The sequence below is a fragment of the Salmo salar genome, chromosome ssa13 (genome assembly GCF_905237065.1).
Source record: "Salmo salar chromosome ssa13, Ssal_v3.1, whole genome shotgun sequence".
In the NCBI taxonomy this organism is placed as follows: Eukaryota; Metazoa; Chordata; class Actinopteri; order Salmoniformes; family Salmonidae; genus Salmo; species Salmo salar.
Window position 1 is genome coordinate 93,327,076 of NC_059454.1, and position 24,666 is coordinate 93,351,741.

At 45.5% G+C, this 24,666-nt stretch overlaps 1 protein-coding gene across 3 annotated transcripts in view; it reads right to left on the reverse strand.

Annotated features, from left to right (window-relative positions):
- Positions 1-20,956, reverse strand: part of LOC106568245 (armadillo repeat protein deleted in velo-cardio-facial syndrome) — a 35,633-nt gene extending 14,677 nt beyond the window's left edge. The window contains exons 1-7 of one of the 3 annotated variants that reach the window (XM_045692430.1): positions 20,389-20,956; positions 15,232-15,408; positions 6,157-6,767; positions 4,670-5,148; positions 4,356-4,539; positions 3,947-4,064; positions 3,598-3,766 (exon numbers count right to left, since the gene is read on the reverse strand). In XM_045692430.1, the coding sequence (XP_045548386.1) occupies positions 3,598-3,766; positions 3,947-4,064; positions 4,356-4,539; positions 4,670-5,148; positions 6,157-6,767; positions 15,232-15,408; positions 20,389-20,409 (1,759 nt within the window). In that variant the 5' untranslated portion in view covers positions 20,410-20,956. The remainder of the gene's footprint in view (positions 1-3,597; positions 3,767-3,946; positions 4,065-4,355; positions 4,540-4,669; positions 5,149-6,156; positions 6,768-15,231; positions 15,409-20,388) is intronic. The other 2 variants (XM_045692429.1, XM_014138417.2) reach the window with 2 other exon arrangements.
- Between the last annotated feature and the right edge of the window lie 3,710 nt (positions 20,957-24,666).

Consider the following 24,666-nt stretch of genomic DNA (forward strand, 5'->3'; position numbering starts at 1 on the left):
GCCATTCCCCGTGCTTCATGGTTGGGATGGTGTTCTTCGGCTTGCAAGCCTCCCCCTTTTTCCTCCAAACATAACAATGGTCATTATGGCCAAACAGTTCTATTTTTGTTTGATCAGACCAGAGGACATTTTTCCAAAAAGTACCATGTTTGTCCCCATGTGCAATTGCAAACCATAGTCTGGATTTTTTATGGCGGTTTTGGAGCAGTGGCTTCTTCCTTGCTGAGCGGCCTTTCAGGTTATGTCGATATAGACTTGTTTTACTGTGGATATAGATACTTTTGTACCTGTTTCCTCCAGCATCTTCACAAAGTCCTTTGCTGTTGTTCTGGGATTGATCTGCACTTTTCACAACAAAGTACGTTCATCTCTAGGAGACAGAACGCGTCTCCTTCCTGAGCGGTATGACGGCTGCGTGGTCCCATGGTGTTTAAACTTGCGTACTATTGTTTGGACAGATGAACGTGGTACCTTCAGGCGTTTGGAAATTGCTCCCAAGGATGAACCAGACTTGTGGTCTACAATTTTGTTTCTGAGGTCTTGGCTGATTTCTTTTGATTTTCCCATGATGTCAAGCAAAGAGGCACTGAGTTTGAAGGTAGGCCTTGAAATACATCCACAGGTACACCTCCAATGGTCTCAAATGATGTCAATTAGCCTATCAGAAGCTTCTAAAGCCATGACATCATTTTCTGGAATTTTCCAAGCTGTTTAAAGGCACGGTCAACTTAGTGTATGTAAACTTCTGACCCACTGGAATTGTGATACAGTGAAATAATCTGTCTGTTAGCAATTGTTGGAAAAATGACTTGTGTTATGCACAAAGTAGATGTCCTAACAGACTTGCCTAAACTATAGTTTGTCAACAAGAAATTTGTGGAGTGGTTGAAAAACGAGTTTTAATGACTCCAACCTAAGTGTATGTAAACTTCCGACTTCAACTGTATCGGTGCTCATCGGCCATTGGACATAAACATTACACAACAAGTTGGAAATCACAAATTCAACAATGAGTGTTTTGGAAGGAATCAGTGGCTAACTGCAACCGTTGCAAAGCAATCACTAGCCTGCTATTCAGTGGAGAAGGTGTGTAGTCCAAGTCTGGGTTTAAGGGTCTCTTTTCCATGCTTAAAAGCATAAACATTCACATGCAACACAATGGGCCAGATGAGGTTGGATACATTGGCCATGCTGTCAATCCAACATGACTTCTGCCGCATTCAAAACAACTGGAAACTCGGAACTGGGAAATCTCAGACTTCAATGAGTTCAAGACTACTGGGAAGTCAGAAGAAAAACAAGCTCCGACTGGGAAAATACGTTTTGAACTGTCATCCAACTCAGAATTGTAAGTCTGGAACTCTGGCCTCTTTCTAGAGCTCCAACCTGAAGATCACTGACATCATGATTCGACCTTGTTTTTTGTTATTGTTTCCAGTTGTCTTGAAAGCACCATAAATCCAGAGAATGCCAGAAGCAGGACCGCCACGCCACATTCCTGTTCAAGTGAGCACAGCACAACAAGGTGAGTCCAAAAATATCATGTATGCTGCTGCGTAAATTAGGTAATTTGCCAGCGAGATATGTATAGTATAGCTAAGAAAGTAATACTATGTGTATGTTGTGTAGTAAGACGTTAGTAGCCCATGTGCCTCACCCTAATAATTTGGTCCCTTTCCCACTCATAATTTCAGGCTAGGGTCTATTTTTCTCCACTTCCTGTCTGACTGACATGCCCAAAGTAAACTGCCTGTTACTCAGGCCCAGATGCCAAGATATGCATATAACTGGTACCATTGGATATAAAACACTTTGAAGTTTTTATAAATGTTAAAATAATGTATGAGACTATAACACCATTGATATGGTAGGAGATAATCCAAAGAAAAACCAACCCAAATTTTTTTGTTTGAGAGTCCATGCTCCTACAATGGAATACTATAGGTCATTTGCAATTCCAGCTCCCAGATTACAATGCCTATGGCTTCCACTAGATGTCAACAGTCTTTGTTCAAGGTTTCAGGCTTGTTTCTTCCCAAACGAGGAAGAGTTTTGAGTTTTGGTAATGGGAGACAGAGTTCGACATCAGTCTGTGCGTACGCGCGACGAAGAGGACACGCACCTACTAATTTTACTTTCCTATTGAACATACATCTTTCCGTATGAAATATTATAGTTCAATTACATTTTAGGGTACCTGAGGATTGGATAGAAATGTATTTTGACTTCTTTTAACAAAGTTTAGCGGTAGCTTTTATGATTCCTTTCTCTCCACGTTGAACGAGTGGATTACACAAATCGATGGCACCAACTAAACAGACTTTTTGGGATGTAAAGAAGGATTTTATCTAACAAAACGACCATGCATGTTGTAGCTGGGACCCTTTGGATTGCAAATCAGAGGAAGATTTTCAAAAAGTAAGTGAATATTTAATCGCTATTTGTGATTTTATGAAGCCTGTGCTGGTTGAAAAATATTTTGACATGGGGCCCGTCCTCAAACAATCGCATGGCATGCTTTCGCTGTAAAGCCTATTGTAAATCGGACAATGCAGTTAGATTAACAAAAATGTAAGCTTTTAACCGATATAAGACACTTGTATGTACCTAGATGTTTAATATCCATAATTTTTATGATTATTTATTTGAATTGCGCGCCCTCCAATTTCACCGGAAGTTGTCGACAGGTGTCGACAGGTGTCCCGCTGTAAGAGCTTTCATTGTCTCTGCTGTTTTTTTTAAAGGCAGTAAATTAGACTGAATGAACTGTTTCGCTGCCAGACAAGGCTCTGCTGATAGCCAGGTGTAGCAGTGGTAAGGTGTTGGGACTGCTGTTGGGATAGCTTTATGTAGGCCCTAACAGTTTGTGGGCACCGTTTGTCACCGTTATAATGCAATTAATGTATTGTTTAGTGTTGTGTAGTGGCTTTACTGGCATGCATCCCCCCAAAAAATGGTTGAGTTTACTCCACCAAGATTTACATGCTAAAATTGCCACTGCGCTTGTACAATGTTGCATGGGGCAGAAATAGCATACAACACCATGGTACGTTTTTACAGTAGCCAACTGCTTTACAATACCCCTATTTCTGATTTATTTGTCCTGCATATGTACTGTATAAGGATAATGAAACTGTAAGACTGAAACATTTCTGAACATGCTCACAACCTGCCATTGGGTATATATTATTGTTTAATATTTTTTTATGCATGTCAATTTATATAGTCAAATACTGTATGGAAAATAGTATTCACCATCTACTATTCTTTCTATTTAGCACTTCAAAAAGCACAGTTTTGAAATGTGTATCTTGTATCTTTTGCTTTTGGATTAAAAGGTAGTTAAAATGACTGACTGTTGAGCCAAACATTATCTGATGTATTGGTAACTAAACAAAATGTGCTCATGGTATTTCACAGAAAACTTTGATATTGCATGAATGACTAAACCCCAATGAAAGCACAATCAAAGGTTCTGAACATAAGATAGGGGGAATTAAGTGTTATCAGTTAAGAGTTTTGTACTCAAGAGTTTTTTTAATATACCACTTACATCTGAAAAATTTGCCAAAGTCAGTGAAAAAAACAGTAACTGACCCTTGGGCTTTTTCCCTCCAAAACAGTCTGCCTCATTCTTCTTCTTCCCTCCTGATCCTGACCGTGGCACCTGATTGGCCACGGGTTCCTGAAATCGCTCCGCTCCTGGCACCTCTTTGTGGACGTGGTAGGAGAGGTTTCTCAGGATGCAGATGCAGTTCTCTACTGACTGAGAGAGAGGAGCATAAACAACACAAAGATGCTTAACAAAGACTGAAGATGCATAGAATATAGGGAGGATCTGATTCACATATGTGTTCCAGAATACTTTTGGTTAATGTACTGATTCGCACTCCCGCCATAATGTTTTAGTTGGAATTTACATGTGCTCAACCATGTCTGCGGTCACCTTATTGTCTGTCTCCTTGTTGGCAACCGCTGACTGTAGGGCATGGAGGAGAGCGTCCACCAGCCCATCACACTCCCTCAGCCTCTGACGAGCCTCTGCCCCATCTGAGCTCACATTCCTGGGACAACACAGGTCTATTAGTGGAGTGGATTAAGTTAGCATAGCGTCACTATTAGTTAGCATAGCGTCACTATTAGTTATCATAGCGTCATTATTAGTTAGCATAGCGTCACTATTAGTTATCATAGCGTCATTATTAGTTAGCATAGCGTCACTATTAGCAAGCTGTCAGTAACTCATTTACCATTACGTCCAATTTAGAAATGTCCTATTAATGGAGCAATAAACCCTCAATTACTCTTGTGTAAGGTTCCATGACCTTGTCGTCTATGTAGCTGCTATATTGTACCTGAGACACCCTGAGGTGTTCTTGAACACGGTTGTCCACTCTGTCTCCTGGGGTCTTGAGTGCTCAGTGAGGTCTCTCCTCCAGCCAGAGTGGGGGATGATGACCTCATCAGTCAGCGTCTGGAGCCCGTGATTGATGACCATCATCTTCAGAGGCTCATGGGAGGACAGATTCCACAGGGTTCCTATACGTAAAATAATATGGATATGTAAGTTACTGTTAGTAAAGTGAGGTGGTTGGGTAATAATCAGAGTGACTCATGACCATTGCAGAGATGTTTGTACAGGACTTCTGTCATAGGCTCACTATTATACCTGTGACCAACTCTGTGACCTCCATGTTACTGGACTTCCTCAGCAGTCTGACAAGGGCCGGGATGCCGTCACAGTTCTTGATGGCCACCTTGTTGTGGTGGTCTTTCCCGTAGGAGATGTTCCTCAGGGCTCCACAGGCCTTGCGGTGGACCTCGGCTTTAGGGTGGTCCAGGAGGCCCACCAGTACTGGAACCCCCTTCAACTGCCTGACGTCCTGCTTTATGTGGTCGTTCTCGTAGCACAGGTGCTGCAAGTAGGCTGCGGCGTTGGACTTGACCGGGTCCATGGGGTGGCTGAGCATGGTGATGACCTCACTCAGGTTGGGGTCCCTCCAGCGGGGGTCCTTACGGATGCTGTCCAGGCTGATCATGCTACTGCGCTTGTGGGGGAACTGTAGCATCTGGGCCCTGGACATGGCCTGGAAGAAGGAGATGGGATCCCCATCCACCTGGGACATGAGAGCTTCCTCGTATCCACCTCTGAAAAAATATAAAGGGATGGAGGGGTTAAGTGGGGAGGGGGGGCTGAGACAAGGGAAAGAGATAGGCCTATATGTAGAGAGAGACAGACAGAAAGCACAGAAAACAATTAGATTTTATTTGTTGAACAATCACTGTTATTTGCTCGGGTATTTTCTCTGAACAGTTGTGCAAACAGACATTTTATCTTCACAACCTGAGTTCCTGGTATATGGAGAGAAAGAGAGAGAGCAAAAGATAGGGAAAGAGAGACAGAGGTAGAGGGAGGAGAGAAGGTGTCCAGTAGCCTCTGTAAACAGCTCATTCACAGCTTATGAGCTGAGGAAAGTGCTGCTGTCAGTCAGTAATACAGGTGAAACCTTATTTATCGACTGGTGGCAGGCAGCTTCCCCTGATTGATACCACATGCTCCTAAACTGCTGGTCATCTGTCTCGCCCTCCTCACCATGTTGACACCACAGGGACTACTGCAGCTAGCAGCTCCTACTGGGGCACACTGCTATGGAATGCAATATGGACATTGACAGGTTGTAATCCATATTGAGCTGAAATAATGTGTTGAGTTGTATGGTATGAGTCTCTAGTCTCCTCTTTTGGAAATGTGTTCATAAACTACATACAAGAAATTGAGTTAGATTTTGAGGGTCAGTATGTATGATGAAGAGTTCTCTCTTCACTGAAAACAGCATTTATGCAGATAATGACAGAGTATATGACTCCTCTTCTATTTGTCTGTAGCAAACATTACACAGAATATGCCCTCATTTTTCAAATGACTACCTACACACAGCAAAAATCAATGCCCTGTCTTGAAGAAAGCATTAGCTTTTGTTAAGGGTAAACTCATTTACAGAGAGGGTATTGATATTTGTGTGGTAAAAATGGAATGTCCTTTTACTATTGTCCATCCTCTGAGTTTAAATAACTCACCAGTCTTATTAGCTTGGATCTGCTGCTATGGAGATCTGCTGTCATGCTTGTGCCTAACTAGCTAGCCCATATCCTAACCTGGTTCTGGAAGGTTCCCTCAGGAGCTCCATGGTAGTGATGGGTCTGAGCTGGTGGATTCCACCCAGGGTGTCGTCGCCTGGTCCTTCCCTCCCGGTTTGGTTGGTCAGGCCCACCTGGCCATAGATGTCCCTGGGGAGGGGCAGGGTGTAGTGACCCCCAGGCTGGGGCTGGTAGTTCCTGGAGGGCCAGTAGGTGTGGAGGGAGCTCTGGTGGACACCACCGCGAGACAGGCTGCCATACCCAGCACACATGCCACCCCCCAGGCCAGGAAAGGGAGGGTCAGGGAGGGTGTAGGCGCTGTTCTGCCCTTCAGGCTTCTCTGTCTGGGGCTCACTGTTGGTGTTGTTGTAGGGAGGAGGGAGCGTGTTGGTGGTAACAGTGGTTGTGATAGGGGTTGTGAGGGAGTGTTGGCCGTTGGTTAGAGGACTGGGCTTCAGAGATGGGTCGTCTGAAACCAAGGGGATCTGGGGAACCAGGGGAGGCTGCGGGGCTGGGAGAAGCTGGGGGGCGGGGGGAAGCTGCGGGGCTGGGGGAAGCTGGGGGGCGGGGGTGTCTGGAGTGCCTGGAGTGTCTGCCTGGTCACTCCCCAGTTCAACAGCCTTGGGGTCCTGTAGAGAGGAAGTCACACAGTTAATCTCAGTACATCTGTCAGACTCAGTCTCACTATAGGATCTAATAATCCCATCTCCAGTCCAACCAATGAGACTACATTCTCAACCTGCGCTCAGCGCCTCAAACTATGTTTATCACTATTACAATACCACTAGTATATCTACCACCAAAACTACTACTATAACTCTTTTCCCACCAGCAGAGAACACAAAATGGCACAGTTTGATAAACATTTAACTCTCCATTAAACAAAACAAAAATCCCCCACCAGCTCTTGTCTCACAGGAATGATCCATCATTTTTATTCCAGCAGATTTCTGGCTTTGAGGTGGGCCAGTAAATAAAGAATTCTGTTTGACTGCCAGTGAAATTGTATTTCCCTAGAGTTTAGATTGGACTGTGATGAAACAAGCTGAGGTCCTGCTAGTAGTGTTGAGTACTACAGTAAACTGCAGAAAATGTAAATGGTCTGTTTGATAGAACAAGGTCAACATATAATCAGTGTTTTTATCTTGCACCACTACAAATATGATGTAAATATGTATGAAGTCAGATGACTCAAATAGTGTGACTCAGATGTATAGTACACCACATGGCCAAAAGTATATGGACACTGCTTCAAATTAGTGGATTTGGCTATTTCAGCCACACCCGTTGCTGACAGGTGTATAAAATCGAGCACACAGCCATGCAATCTCCTTAGACAAACACTGGCAGTAGAATGGCCTTACTGAAGAGCTCAGTGACTTTCAACATAGCACTGTCATAGGATGCCACCTTTCCAACAAGTCAGTTCTTAAAATTTCTGCCCTGCTAGAGCTTCCCCGGTCAACTGTAAGTATTGTCATTGTGAAGTGTAAACATCTAGGAGCAACAACGGCTCAGCCGCAAATGGTAGGCCACACAAGCTCACAGAACTGGACCGCCGAGTGCTGAAGCGCGTAGCTTGGTTGCAACACTCACTACCGAGTACCAAACTACCTCTGGAAGCAACGTCAGCACAATAACTGTTCATCGGGAGCTTCATGAAATGGGTTTCCATGGCTGAGCAGCCGCACACAAGCCTAAGATCACCATGCGCAATGCCAAGTGTCGGCTAGAGGGGTGTAAAGCTCGCCGCCATTAGACTCTGGAGCAGTGGAAACGCGTTCTCTGGAGTGATGAATCACGCTTCACCATCTGGCAGTCCAACGGACAAATCTGGGTTTGGCAGACACCAGGAGAACACTACCTGCCCCATTGTATAGTGCCAACTGTAAAGTTTGATGTAGGAGGAATAATGGTCTGAGGCTGTTTTTCATGGTTCGGGCTAGGCCCCTTAGTTCCAGTGAAGGGAAATCTTAATACTACAGCATTCAATGGCATTCAAGACGATTCTATGCTTCCAACTTTGTGGCAACAGTTTGGGGAAGGCCCTTTCCTGTTTCAGCATGACAATGCCCCCATGCACAAAGCGAGGTCCATACAGAAATATTTCGTCGGGATCGGTGTGGAAGAACTTGACTGGCCTACATAGAGCCATGACCTGAACCCCATCAAACACCTTTGGGAGGAGTTGGAATGCCGACTGCGAGTCAGGCCTAATCGCCCAACATCAGTGGCCTGACCTCACTCATGTTCTTGTGGCTGAATGGTAGCAAGTCCCTGCAGCAATGTTCCAACATCTAGTGGAAAGCCTTCCCGGAAGAGTTGAGGCTGTTATAGCGGCGAAGGGGTGACCAACTCCATATTAATGCCCATGATTTTGGAATGAGATGTTCGACAAGAAGGTGTCCACATACTTTTGGTCATGTAGTGTATGAATGTGGAAATAGTATCCACTAGCCATTCTCTACACTAGGATAAGCTTTGGGGCCTTCTCTGTTAGATGCTACTTCCCCAAGAAAAATTCTGTCAGCCTGGCACGCACCAGCCTTCAGTTCAAAAAGCTAAGGCCATTAAATGTACATTCTGTTGAATTGCAATTCGTCTCTGGCGGATGGCTCAGATTAAAATCATGGCTCACCAGGGCTGCAGATGAAAAACACAGTCCAACAGGAAATTGTTTATTATTGTTTCCCATTGTTCTGTGATAAATCTTAATGCACAGAGATAGGGAGTTTTATAGGAGATATAATGAAGGAGTAATCCATGCTTCAGATTACAGTGGAGCAGAGAATGATACCAGTATGATCCTGGGGGAGATGACAGCTGATTGCTAAATGAAGTAATTAAAGCAAGCATTACATAGGGGATATGGGTGATAAATGAAGTAATTAAAGTAAGCATTATATAAGGGATATGGGTGATAAATGAAGTAATTAAAGTAAGCATTATATAAGGGATATGGGTGATAAATGAAGTAATTAAAGTAAGCATTATATAAGGGATATGGGTGATAAATGAAGTAATTAAAGTAAGCATTATCTGGGGATATGGGTGATAAATTAAGTAATTAAAGTAAGCATTATATAGGGGATATGGGTGATAAATTAAGTAATTAAAGTAAGCATTATATAGGGGATATGGGTGATAAATGAAGTAATTAAAGTAAGCATTATATAAAGGATATGGGTGATAAATGAAGTCATTAAAGTAAGCATTATATAGGGGATATGGGTGATAAATTAAGTAATTAAAGTAAGCATTATACACTGCTCAAAAAAATAAAGGGAACACTTAAACAACACAATGTAACTCCAAGTCAATCACACTTCTGTGAAATCAAACTGTCCACTTAGGAAGCAACACTGATTGACAATAAATTTCACATGCTGTTGTGCAAATGGAATAGACAACAGGTGGAAATTATAGGCAATTAGCAAGACACCCCCTATAAAGGAGTGGTTCTGCAGGTGGACCACAGACCACTTCTCAGTTCCTATGCTTCCTGGCTGATGTTTTGGTCACTTTTGAATGCTGGCGGTGCTTTCACTCTAGTGGTAGCATGAGACGGAGTCTACAACCCACACAAGTGGCTCAGGTAGTGCAGCTCATCCAGGACAATGCGAGCTGTGGCAAGAAGGTCTGCTGTGTCTGTCAGCGTAGTGTCCAGAGCATGGAGGCGCTACCAGGAGACAGGCCAGTACATCAGAAGACGTGGAGGAGGCCGTAGGAGGGCAACAACCCAGCAGCAGGACCGCTACCTCCGCCTTTGTGCAAGGAGGAGCACTGCCAGAGCCCTGCAAAATGACCTTCAGCAGGCCACAAATGTGCATGTGTCTGCTCAAACGGTCAGAAACAGACTCCATGAGGGTGGTATGAGGGCCCGACGTCCACAGGTGGGGGTTGTGCTTACAGCCCAACACTGTGCAGGACGTTTGGCATTTGCCAGAGAATACCAAGATTGGCAAATTCGCCACTGGCGCCCTGTGCTCTTCACAGATGAAAGCAGGTTCACACTGAGCACATGTGACAGACGTGACAGAGTCTGGAGACGCCGTGGAGAACGTTCTGCTGCCTGCAACATCCTCCAGCATGACCGGTTTGGCGGTGGGTCAGTCATGGTGTGGGGTGGCATTTCTTTGGGGGGCCGCACAGCCCTCCATGTGCTCGCCAGAGGTAGCCTGACTGCCATTAGGTACCGAGATGAGATCCTCAGACCCCTTGTGAGACCATATGCTGGTGCGGTTGGCCCTGGGTTAGGAGATGCAAGACAACGCTAGACCTCATGTGGCTGGAGTGTGTCAGCAGTTCCTGCAAGAGGAAGGCATTGATGCTATGCACTGGTCCGCCCGTTCCCCAGACCTGAATCCAATTGAGCACATCTGGGACATCATGTCTCGCTCCATCCACCAACGCCACGTTGCACCACAGACTGTCCAGGAGTTGGCGGATGCTTTAGTCCAGGTCTGGGAGGAGATCCCTCAGGAGACCATCCGCCACCTCATCAGGAGCATGCCCAGGCGTTGTAGGGAGGTCATACAGGCACGTGGAGGCCACACACACTACTGAGACTCATTTTGACTTGTTTTAAGGACATTACATCAAAGTTGGATCAGCCTGTAGTGTGGTTTTCCACTTTAATTTTGAGTGTGACTCCAAACCGTAATCAACTTCCGGTTTGGAGCGAGCAGTCGCACCACGCTTCGCTCCACAGGTAATATTACACTTCGCTACATTACAACGGCTTGATTTGTTTGATCTGAGCAATTCTTCTTAGCTAGCTACATAGCCGTCTTTGTATCAAAGATAATTGTGTAGTTTAGAGTAACTGAGTAATTATCGAGGCTAGCTATCTTCGTCCTCCTAACGTAGTCAACACTGCTAGCTGCTAGCTAGCTAGTCATCACTGTTAGCTAGCCAACTTCTACCGACTAGCAGCACCGCAGAAACTATTACATTACAACGTAACGACTTGATTAGTGTGGTGTTAGTGTTAGTTAGCCAGCTACATAGTTGTCTTTGCTGTCTCTGTATCTAAGATAATTGTGTAGTTTGAGTTTGAGTATTATCGAGGTGAGCTAGCTAGCCGCGACGCGGCGCCAGACTTACTCAACACACCTAGTCATCATTAACCCACTGCCAGCTAGCCAACCGTTACCGACTAGCAGCGCTGTAGATACTAATACGTTACAACGGAACGATTTGACTAGTGCAGTGTTACCTAGCTAGCTACTTAGTTGTCTTTGTCATAGCTTGATAATTGTTAGCTAGCCAGCCATCGAGGTTAGCTAGCCAGCTATTTCCGTCCCCCGCGACGCCATTTTTCCTAACCCAGCCAACTATTACCGACGAGCAGCATTGTTGAAACTAAATACACTACAAGGAACGTCTTGATTAGTGTTATGTTAGCTAGCTAGCTACAAAGTTGCTTTGTATCATGACAAGGTGTAGTACTGAAACTACCGAGGTTACCTAGCCAGCTACACATTCAAAGTCAACAACGCAGCCACTGCTACATTTTACATTTACATTTTAGTCATTTAGCAGACGCTCTTATCCAGAGCGACTTACAGTAGTGAATGCATACATTTCATTTCATACATTTTTTTTTTTTTCCTGTGCTAGCTAGCCTACTCCACCAGCCAGCAGTACTGTATCATTTTAGTCAATAACATTTTTGCAACGTAAGCTTAACTTCCTGAACATTCGAGACGTGTAGTCCACTTGTCATTCCAAACTCATTTGCATTAGCGTAGCCTCTTCTGTAGCTTGTCTACTATGTGTCTGCCTATCCCTGTTCTCTCTCCTCTGCACAGGCCATACAAACGCTCCACACCGCGTGGCCGCTGCCACTCTAACCTGGTGGTCCCAGCGCGCACGACCCACGTGGAGTTCCAGGTCTCCGGCAGCCTCTGGAACTGCCGGTCTGCGGCCAACAAGGCTGAGTTCATCTCAGCCTATGCTACCCTCCAGTCCCTAGACTTCCTGGCGCTGACGGAAACATGGATTACCACAGATAACACTGCTACTCCTACTGCTCTCTCCTCGTCTGACTACGTGTTCTCGCATACCCCGAGCATCGAGCCAGCGGGGTGGTGGCACTGGAATCCTCATCTCTCCCAAGTGGACATTCTCTCTTTCTCCCCTGACCCATCTGTCTATCTCCTCATTTGAATTCCATGCTGTCACAGTTACCAGCCCTTTCAAGCTTAACATCCTTATCATTTATCGCCCTCCAGGTTCCCTTGGAGAGTTCATCAATGAGCTTGACGCCTTGATAAGTTCCTTTCCTGAGGATGGCTCACCTCTCACAGTTCTGGGTGACTTTAACCTCCCCACGTCTACCTTCGACTCATTCCTCTCTGCCTCCTTCTTTCCACTCCTCTCCTCTTTCGACCTCACCCTCTCACCTTCCCCCCCTACTCACAAGGCAGGCAATACGCTTGACCTCATCTTTACTAGATGCTGTTCTTCCACTAATCTCATTGCAACTCCCCTCCAAGTCTCCGACCACTACCTTGTATCCTTTTCCCTCTCGCTCTCATCCAACACTTCTCACTCTCCCCCTACTCGGATGGTATTGCGCCGTCCCAACCTTCGCTCTCTCTCTCCCGCTACTCTCTCCTCTTCCATCCTATCATCTCTTCCCTCTGCTCAAACCTTCTCCAACCTATCTCCTGATTCTGCCTCCTCAACCCTCCTCTCCTCCCTCTCTGCATCCTTTGATTTCCTCTGTCCCCTATCCTCCAGGCCGGCTCGGTCCTCCCCTCCTGCTCCGTGGCTCGACGACTCACTGCGCGCTCACAGAACAGGGCTCCGGGCAGCCGAGCGGAAATGGAGGAAAACTCGCCTCCCTGCGGACCTGGCATCCTTTCACTCCCTCCTCTCTACATTTTCCTCTTCTGTCTCTGCTGCTAAAGCCACTTTCTACCACTCTAAACTCCAAGCATCTGCCTCTAACCCTAGGAAGCTCTTTGCTACCTTCTCCTCCCTCCTGAATCCTCCTCCCCCTCCCCCCCCTCCTCCCTCTCTGCGGATGACTTCGTCAACCATTTTGAAAAGAAGGTTGACGACATCCGATCCTCGTTTGCTAAGTCAAACGACACTGCTGGTCCTGCTCACACTGCCCTACCCTGTGCTTTGACCTCTTTCTCCCCTCTCTCTCCAGATGAAATCTCGCATCTTGTGACGGCCGGCTGCCCAACAACCTGCCCACTTGACCCTATCCCCTCCTCTCTTCTCCAGACCATTTCCGGAGACCTTCTCCCCTACCTCACCTCGCTCATCAACTCATCCTTGACCGCTGGCTACGTCCCTTCCGTCTTCAAGAGAGCGAGAGTTGCACCCCTTCTGAAAAAACCTACACTCGATCCCTCCGATGTCAACAACTACAGACCAGTATCCCTTCTTTCCTTTCTCTCCAAAACTCTTGAACGCGCCGTCCTTGGCCAGCTCTCTTGCTATCTCTCTCAGAATGACCTTCTTGATCCTAATCAGTCAGGTTTCAAGACTGGGCATTCAACTGAGACTGCTCTTCTCTGTGTCACGGAGGCTCTCCGCACTGCTAAAGCTAACTCTCTCTCCTCTGCTCTCATCCTTCTAGACCTATCTGCTGCCTTTGATACCGTGAACCATCAGATCCTCCTCTCCACCCTCTCCGAGCTGGGCATCTCTGGCACCGCGCATGCTTGGATTGCGTCCTACCTGACAGGTCGCTCCTACCAGGTGGCGTGGCGAGAATCTGTCTCCGCACCACGTGCTCTCACCACTGGTGTCCCCCAGGGCTCTGTTCTTGGCCCACTCCTATTCTCGCTATACACCAAGTCACTTGGCTCTGTCATATCCTCACATGGTCTCTCATATCATTGCTATGCAGATGACACACAATTAATCTTCTCCTTTCCCCCTTCTGACAACCAGGTGGCGAATCGCATCTCTGCATGTCTGGCAGACATATCAGTGTGGATGACGGATCACCACCTCAAGCTGAACCTCGGCAAGACGGAGCTGCTCTTCCTCCCGGGGAAGGACTGCCCGTTCCATGATCTCGCCATCACGGTTGACAACTCCCTTGTGTCCTCCTCCCAGAGTGCTAAGAGCCTTGGCGTGACCCTGGACAACACCCTGTCGTTCTCCACCAACATCAAGGCGGTGACCCGATCCTGTAGGTTCATGCTCTACAACATTCGCAGAGTACGACCCTGCCTCACACAGGAAGCGGCGCAGGTCCTAATCCAGGCACTTGTCATCTCCCGTCTGGATTATTGCAACTCGCTGTTGGCTGGGCTCCCTGCCTGTGCCATTAAACCCCTACAACTCATCCAGAACGCCGCAGCCCGTCTGGTGTTCAACCTTCCCAAGTTCTCTCACGTCACCCCGCTCCTCCGCTCTCTCCACTGGCTTCCAGTCGAAGCTCGCATCCGCTACAAGACCATGGTGCTTGCCTACGGAGCTGTGAGGGGAACGGCACCTCCGTACCTTCAGGCTCTGATCAGGCCCTACACCCAAACAAGGGCACTCCGTTCATCCACCTCTGGCCTGCTCGCCTCCCTACCTCTCAGTTCCCGCTCAGCCCAGTCAAAACTGTTCGCTGCTCTGGCACCCCAATGGTGGAACAAGCTCCCTCACGACGCCAGGACAGCGGAGTCAATCACCACCTTCCGGAGACACCTGAAACCCCACCTCTTCAAGGAATACCTGGGATAGGGTAAAGTAATCCTTCTAACCCCCCCCTTAAAAGATTTAGATGCACTATTGTAAAGTGGTTGTTCCACTGGATATTATAAGGTGAATGCACCAATTTGTAAGTCGCTCTGGATAAGAGCGTCTGCTAAATGACTAAAATGTAAATGTAAATGTAAATGTAAATCCAGACCTCCATGGGTTGATAAATTGGATTTCCATTGATTATTTTTGTGTGATTTTGTTGTCAGCACATTCAACTATGTAAAGAAAAATGTATTTAATCAGATTATTTCATTCATTCAGATCTAGGATGTGTTATTTTAGTGTTCCCTTTATTTTTTTGAGCAGTGTATAAAGGATATGGGTGATATATTAAGTAATTAAAGTAAGCATTGTACAGGGGATAAAGACCTCAGCCTCTGAGTATTGTGTCTCTGTAGTGGAACTGCCGTTGGTGGAGGTGACCACGGAGGTGTTGGAGGTGGGTGTGTCCAGGTCATCGTCTGCATGCAATGGATGCTCCACTGGGGGCTCCTTGGGCTCCAGGATCATGGCCCCCAGAGAGGAGGGCCCCTCTGGGATCTGCTCCTACACAACAGGAGAAAGAGTTAGCTACACACTCAGACTCCTACACAACAGACATGGCACGCACAGCAAAGGGAAGAGATTTAGTTAGAGACATCCTACTCCTACAGACCAAGTGCAGAAGAGAAAGTTTCACACAGAGAGAGAGAGTGCCCAGTACCGTTTGTAAAGAGAGGGAGAAATAAAGACATGAACTAAAGGTGACAGGCCCGGTGAGAGCAGGAGAGGGTATTATCTAAATGTGAGAATGAGCTCCACCTGTTTAATTAAAGTGCGGTGGTTTGATTTCTCCTGAGACCCTCTCGCCCCATGGACCAATCTGCTACTGCCATTCTGCTGACCTTTCACTTCCCCTGCTGACTGCTCGCAATTGTTCATTTTTAAGCCCTCGCTTTCAAACACCCACCTCACTGTATAGGCTATAGAGCAAGGCCATAAAACTATTCAGAACTTCCACACTGATGTGTGGCCATGTATGGGGAATGGAAAAGAGTAGAGAAGGCTGTAGTAATCAGGGTTGGCACTAGCCCACCACCTCGCGGGCAAAACATTTTAGTGGCCCCCCTCTTGATGGCAGAGAGAAAAATGTTACGTTTTCAAGTTAATTTCCTGCAATTCTACACATTTTGCCATGGAGTGGAGAGACATTTTTGCCATTTTAAAGCTAATTTCCTGTAATTCTACAAATTTTTCCATGACTTATGCCATGTTAATATGATATCTGAGTGAGAGTAACTAAGAAAATCAATGGGGTCCCCTGAAGGTCAGGGCCCCTGGGCACATGCCCTTCGTGCCTGGTCGGTAATTCAGCCATGATTGCTACAAGTTTAGATAGTCGGGTAGACTACCTTACCAATCAAAAAATAGCTGACATGAGCTAATTGAGTGACTGACATAACAAGAGGAACTGCTGATGCACAACCATTTTTTTATTGCACCTTGTGTATTCTATTACTTTTTTACCCCTATTTCTCCCCATTTGGTTGTTACAGTCTTGTCCCGCCACTCACTGCCATGCGTCCTCCGAAACATGACCCTGCCAAGCCACACTGCTCCTTGACACACAGCTCGCTTAACCCGGAAGCCAGCCCCACCAATGTGTCGGAGGAAACACCATACAACTGGTGATACGAATCAGTGTGCATGCACCCGGCCTGCCAGAAGGAGTTGCTAGAGCGCGATGGGACAAGGACATCCTGGCTGGCCAAACCCTCCCCTAACCCAGACGACTCTGTGCCAATTGCACACAGCTTCATGGGTCTCCCGGTTGCGGCCGGCTGTGACACACTCCGGGATCGAACCCAGATCTGTAGTGACACCTATAGCACTGTAATGCAGTGCCTTAGACCGCTGCGCCACTCGGTAGGCCGTATTCTACTATTCTAATGCTCAACAGTAAGTTGAGTCCCCGACTGAGTTCCTAAACTGGTCGGGGGCCCCCTAGCAGTCGGGGGCCCTAACCAACCACCTATGTCACTTGTGCCTAGGGCCGGCCCGGGTAGTAATTGTGGAGGTTCAGATGCTGATAGAGTTGATGTGTTAAAAGATTAATGAGGAGAAATGTTTTGGCATAATTACTGAGATATAACAATGTCCTGCCTTTAATCAGCCCTTTCCATCCAGCAGCTAGCCTCAGGCATACAGGGTAATTTAGTTATGTATGCTTATTTACTTCAAGAAGAAACTAACACACTGGTTTAATCAGCGTTGTTTTCACGTCATTTCAACTAAATAATGTTGAACCAACGTGGAATAGATGTTGAATTGATATCTGTGCCCAGTGGGATTGTAGTTTTCCCCAAAACAAGGATTTATTAAATATACAGCATAAACAATTTAGAATGGGTCTATAAATAGACTAAAGAGGCATAAAATAAGAACATAATGACCCATAATAAATGTTTACATGTTTTTGCATAATACTCTTTAGACAAGGACAATTCGGTTTTGATCACATACTAAAGCCCAAGAGTGTCTGAATCTGAGATCTTAGTCAATAGGATCATGATTAGAACCACATTCACCACGAGGGAGAATTTAGATTTATGTGCCAATATCTCTTGCAAGCCAGCAGATAATCTGTCAACATAAAATTCACTGCATCATATCTCACCATACTAAATGAAAGTGCTCTCAATCCTACTGTGCAGACACAAATGAGAATACCAGGTTGCTTGTCTTATTGAAACATAGTAGAACTGAATTCAACAGTATTCTAACTTCATTGAGCAATATGTAAAATAGTCCACATAAAATCCAAAGGTTTAATAGTAGGGGCCTGAATGTAAAATAGTCCACAGAATGTGGAGCAGGAGGTATAATAATAATGGATAACTCATTAATGCAATGGGAGAGCTCGATTCACTCGCAGCCTCCATTTCCCAAACATACAATGTCAAACATGAGAGCCCTCATCTTCATGCAAATACGTTTGTCAGAGTAGAGAGAGAGAAGGAGAGATGAAAGCCCAATGGTTGTCACACAGCAGAGAGAGAGAGAGAAAGAGAGAGCTAGAGAAAGAGAGAGCGAAAGAGAGAGAGAGCGAAAGAGAGAGAGAGCGAAAGAGAGAGAGAGCGAAAGAGAGGAAAGGACAGGAGATGATGCAGGCTTAAACAGCCTTGGAGGGATGAATGACTGGAGGTATTGCAAAGCAGAGGTAAATGAATAGCTAGGTGGCTAGGAATAGGCAGGGTATCTCTGTTCTCTAAAGGAAGGCTTGATGGAGGGATTGAGCGATTGTAATAGGGGTTGAAAGCGGGATAGAGGGATAGATAGTGAGGTTAGGGACTTGTGAAAAGAAATCACACCTGGCCCTGTTTTTAGATTAGACTTCCAACAAATCTTTCAGACACTGTGCAGCCATACCTCCATTTGACCAGCAATCACTTATCATCAAACACTCAAAGCACTCATCCATCCATAGAACACTGTTCAACTACCCTCATATCTTTTCCTCCATCACATCAAATAAATATCCTCATATTCCTTCATCTACAGCCTGTATTTGCTGTTTACCAATGAGATGAATTAGATAGATGTTAGAGGCACTGAAGCAGGGGACAAAGTGACAGGATTAGTGTCTTGTTACATTCAACTGTCCAATGGGGGCTGACTGCACGACAGTATAGCGGAAAGGCCCACCGTCTGATCTTCTGCTGAGTGAGTTCAGATTTAGTCGCCGGGTCAAGGGCACTTCAGACGCAAGCCACATTTAATACTTGTCACAAGCTCATTCTGATAGATGAATCATGCTGCCCTCTATCCCGGTATTAATGCAGATCAGAGGAGAAGCTGTGATCCTGTTGGAATTAACACTGACAATGCAGTCAATTTGTGTTCATCAGATAGAGGAGAGAGAAATGTGTATTGCTCCAGTACTTGATGTCAAATGAACGTGTGCACAAAATGTATGTAAATACAGTAACCATCTGTCATAAAAGATCTACTCCCAGGGTTCATAATTAGACAGGATCAGAGCAAGAAGATTACTTGTTTTTGTGCTGTAACGCAGCCAAGATGTGGGAGGAAAACATTCTCTGTCCACATTACACAAACACAGCATTGTCCAATCTCCCAGCACAGCGATGCGTAAGCCATTTATGAAGTGCTCTTATCCAGAGCAATTAGGGTTAAGTGCCTTGCTCAAGGGTACAACGACAGATTATTGGAGATTCAAACAAGCAATCTTTTGGTTACTAGCCCAACACACTTAATCGCTAGGTGATCTGCCGCCATTAGGATTTCCCATCTTATTCACTGCGGTGCCAAGACTAATTTCCATTGAGAATGAGGACAGGACACCTCTCATCCCTTGTGTTTATCTGTGCAGGATGCAGGAAACAGGAAGCAGGTGGCAGGAAGCCCCCTGGTGCACAAACAATGAAATACTGCATGGTCATATTTAATGTCATTCTAACTTGCAGTGGCTGGCTGGCCAACCTGGTCTCAGAGCATTTTGTATTATTCTGTATGTTAATCCAAGACACTGTTACATTTGGTATGGTTACATAAGACAGATAAAAACGGCTGCATTGGACCTTTTACTTAAGGCAATACCGAAAGTAGGTTGGTTGGTTGGTTGGTTGGTCGGGATGGATGGGTGGGCATATAACCTGAACATCTAACAACCCGGGGTGGATGGGTGGGTGTATAACACAAATGTCTAGCAAAACAAATGTCTAGCAACACAAATGTCTAGCAACCCAAAGGTTACAAGTTCAAATCTCATCACGGGCAACTTTAGCTAATTACCAACTTTGCAACTACATAGCATGTTAGCTAACCCAACCCTTTTACCTAACCATAACTTTAACCCCTTAACCTAACTACTAAACTTAACCCTAACCTTAACCCTAACGTTAACGAGCTAGCTAGAATTCATAACATATCATACATTTTGCAAATTCGTAACATATTGTACGTTTCGCAAATTCATAACATATAATACCGATTGTAATTTACAACATATCATACAAAATAGGTGATGGACATTCACAAATTAATACATACCATACGAAACGTAACATATCGTATTAAATGGAGTGTCTCGAATTTACATTCAAAATAATGCAAAATGCTCTGAGACCAGGTTGGGCTGGCGGTGTGCTGGGTGGTTGGCTGGCTGGCTGGCTGGCTGGCGGTGTGCTGGGTGTAAAAGCGTATGAAGCAGCAGCAGCACATTCCCCTGTGGGTGGTTATCACTCAGCCTCCTCTCATAATGTTACCATGATTAACAGCTTCTCCATATGGCCTGCAGTATACACACTGAGCAGAGGTGTTAACAGCATGTCACTGAGCACACACGAGGAATGGGAAACTGCAACACACTGATCTGAGAGGAGAAAATAATGCTTTCCCCTTCATGAAACAAGCATAGCATACAGAATACAGCACAGCTGTGGATGGGGCTCCTGTAGGGAAAGCATCAGAGGGAAAATAGGGAGGATAGAGAAGAGAAAACAAATACTAAATCAAAACACTTACCCCTTTCACCTGTGCAGGCATTGCCAAATCCCTTTGATTAGCTTCCCCAACAAATGATGGACAGAATCAGTCCTCTGTTAGATGAGATCACTGCGTCTGTTTCCCCCTTCTGCTATTTTCTGCCTTGACTTTCCCTGCGAGCGTGGAGGCAGTTCAGACATGAGCAACCATCCTTCCTCCCGGGCTCTCAATAACGCACATACGCGCGCAGGCACATGCACACGCTCTCTCTCTCTCTCACACACACACACACACACACACACACACACACACACACACACAGAGACACACACATATGGACACACTGGCACACACTCTCTCACACATTCACACAGTGGGCTCAGATGAATGCTGCACTTTCCCTCGTGAAAGAGATGCTGAATCAACAACAAAAAGGCAACCTCATCACTACACAACCCTCTCTGCTGTCATAGAAACAAACAGCTGTATCCAAGTTCTGGGTTAGTAGCAAGATGGTGGTTAAATCACACCAAAATAAATACTGCTAAATACTGCTATATAAACGCTGATTACATAGTTGTAAAGACCAGTAATCTGTATGCTCTGTATACTCTCTCGCCCAAGCAGAGAGAAACAGTGAAACACACACACACACACATTTCCCTCTGGGCTGACAAACAGATGCAGCTGGAGCAAGGAGAAGGCTGCACTAGCCCAGCCCTGTCACCCACGTGCAGGACAGACCGAGGGAGGGATATAGGGAAAAAGGGGATGGAGGGAGAGAAGGATGGAGGGATGAGGAGAGGAGGAGAGGAAGGACACTCTGGGTACAGCAGGAAAAGAGAGCCCCGCATACTGAGATAACAGCCTCCAGTAAAACTAGACATTTGCATGTAATTAAATGATACAACATTACATTTGAATATTAAACCCACTCATCTAAAGAGACACTAAAATCCTCCCCCTATAGTGCTCTGTGAAAACATACCTTGCACCATAGAGTGATGTAAGCTCCAACTCATGGTCAGTGAAATGCAAATGCAAAACAGAAAGCTACACATAGTGAACAAAATATGTTTTTCATTGACTTGAATATTACAGTAATAGGATTTTTTAAATTTAACCTTTATTTAACTAGGCAGTAATAGGATGGCTTAAAGGTCCAATGCAGCCATTTCTATCTCAATATCAAATAACTTCTGGATATCTATTAAGCACCTTGGGCCTCCCGAGTGGCGCAGCGTTCTAAGGCACTGCATCGCAGTGCTAGCGGCGTCACTGCAGATTTGGGTTCGATACCAGGCATGAGGCAGCGCACAATTGGCCCAGTGTCGTCCGGGTTAGGGGAGGGTTTGGCTGGCTGGGGTGTCCTTGTCCCATCGCGCTCTAGTGACTCCTGTGGCGGGCTGGATACATACACAGTTGCCAGGTGTAGTGTTTCCTCTAACACATTGGTGCGGTTGGAGGGATGAGGAGAGGAGAGCGAGCAGTGTGGCTTGGCTGGTACGATTTCAGAGGACACATGGCTCTCAACCTTTGCCTCTCCTGAGTCTGTACAGGAGTTGCAGCGATGGGACAAGATTGTAACTACCAATTGGATATCATGAAAAAGTACAACAAAAAATATAATTTTTAAAGCACCTCACTGTGATTACTTTAAATTAAAATGGTCAAAAATAACAAATAATAGCTTCTTAGCAAAGAGCAATTTCTCAACCTAGAATTTTGCCAGAACTGTCTAGGAGTGGTCTGAGTGGGGAGGGGAAAAGTGACAAGTAGTTGTTTTTGGCAGAGAGGTTTGGAGCTCTCTTTCTTATTGGTCTATTAACTAATTTATCGCCTGGTGATGTCACCAAGTAGGCCAAAACTCCATCCAACCAAAACAGGCTGAATATTTCCTGCCGTCTTTTCAAACAGCCCTTGCACTATCATTTTCACAATAATATTCCAACCTCATAGTGTGGAAATACAAATAAAACAGAGGAAAAATCACATTTTTGACTGCACTGGGCCTTTAAGAATTGTTTTTATTTCACCTTTATTTAACCAGGTTGTAACGCTTGTCGTTTGTAGTTGAAGGAGCATTGGACCAAAACGCAGCATGGTAAGTGTTCATGATAATTATTTTCAAGAAACACTCAAACAAAATAACAAAACCGAAAACACACAGTTCCATCAGGCACATAAGCTAAACAGAAAATAACTACACACAAAACACAGGTGGGAAAATGCTGCCTAAGTATGATTCCCAATCAGAGACAACGATAGACAGCTGCCACTGATTGGGAAACCTACTCGGTCACAACAAAGAAATATACAACATAGAATGCCCACCCCACATCACACCCTGACCTAACAAATAGAGGAATAAAACGTCTCTCTAAGGTCAGGGCGTGACACAGTTAGGCCAGTTGAGAACAAGTTCTCATTTACAACTGCGACCGTGCCAAGATAAAGCAAAGCAGTGCAACACAAACAGCACAGAGTTACACATGGAATAAACAAATAAACACAATAGAAAAAAATCTATACAGGTTGTGCAAATGAGGTAAGATTAGGGAGGTAAGGCAATAAATAGGCCGTAGTGGCGAAGTAATTACAATTTAGCAATTAAACACTGGAGTTATAGATGTGCAGAAGATTAATGTGCAAGTAGAGATACTGGGTTGCAAAGGAGCAAAAAATAAATAACAATATGGGGATGAGGTTGTTGGATGAGCTATTTACAGATGGGCTATGTACAGGTGCAATGATCTGTGAACTGCTCTGACAGTTGATGCTTAAAGTTAGTGAGGGAGATATGAGTCTCCAGCTTCAGTGATTTTTGCAATTCGTTCCAGTCATTGGCAGCAGAGAACTGGAAGAAAAGGCAGCCAAAGGAAGTATTGGCTTTGGGGGTGACCAGTGAGATATACCTGCTGGAGCGCGTGCTATTGGTGGGTGCTGCTATGGTGACCAGTGAGCTGAGATAAGGCGGGGCTTTACCTAGCAAAGACTAGGTATGACCTGGAGCCAGTGGGTGTGGCGACGAATATGAAGCGAGGGCCAACCAACGAGAGCATACAGGTCGCAGTGGTGGGTAGTATATGGGGCTTTGGTGACAAAATGGATGGCACTGTGATAGACTGCATCCAATTTGCTGAGTAGAGTGTTGGAGGCTATTTTGTAAATGACATTGCCGAAGTCACGGATCGGTAGGATAGTCAGTTCTATGAGTGTATGTTTGGCAGCATGAGTGAAGGATGCGTTGTTGCGAAATAGGAAGCCGATTCTAGATTAAATTTTTGATTGGAGATGCTTAATGTGAGTCTGGAAGGAGAGTTTACAGTCTAACCAGACACCTAGGTATTTGTAGTTGTCCACATATTCTAAGTCAGAGCCGTCCAGAGTAGTGATGCTAGACGGGCGGGCAGGTGCGGGCAGCGATCGGTTGAAGAACATGCATTTAGTTTTACTTGCATTTAAGAGCAGTTGGAGGCCACGGAAGGAGAGTTGTATGGCATTGAAGCTCATCTGGAGGTTAGTTAACACAGTGTCCAAAGAAGGGCCAGAAGTATACAGAATGGTGTTGTCTGCGTAGAGGTGGATCAGAGAATCACCAGCAGCAAGAGCGACATCATTGATGCATACAGAGAAAAGAGTCGGCCTGAGAATTGAACCTTGTGGCACCCCGATAGAGACTGCCAGAGGTCTGGACAACAGGCCCTCCGATTTGACACACTGAACTCTATCTGAGAAGTAGTTGGTAAACCAGGCAAGGCAGTCATTTGAGAAACCAAAGCTGTTGATTCTGCCAATAAGAATGTGGTGATTGACAGAGTCAAAAGCCTTGACCAGGTCGATGAATACGGCTGCACAGTATTTTCTTTTATCGATGGCGGTTATGATATCGTTTAGGACCTTGAGTGTGGCTGAGGTGCACTCATGACCAGCTCGGAAACCAGATTGAATAGCGGAGAAGGTACGGTGGGATTCGAAATGGTCGGTGATCTGTTTGTTAACTTGGCTTTCAAAGACCTTAGAAAGGCAGGGTAGGATGGATATAGGTTTGTAACAGTTTGGGTCTAGAGTGTCTCCCCCTTTGAAGAGAGGGATGACCGCGGCAGCTTTGGGAAACTCAGACGATACGAAAGAGAGGTTGAACAGGCTAGTAATAGGGGTTGCAACAATTGCGGCGGATAATTTTAGAAAGAGAGGGTCCAGATTGTCTAGCCCAGCTGATTTGTATGGGTCCAGATTTTGCAGCTCTTTCAGAACATCAGCTATCTGGGTTTGGGTGAAGGAGAAATGGGGGAGGCTTGGGCAAGTTACTATCGG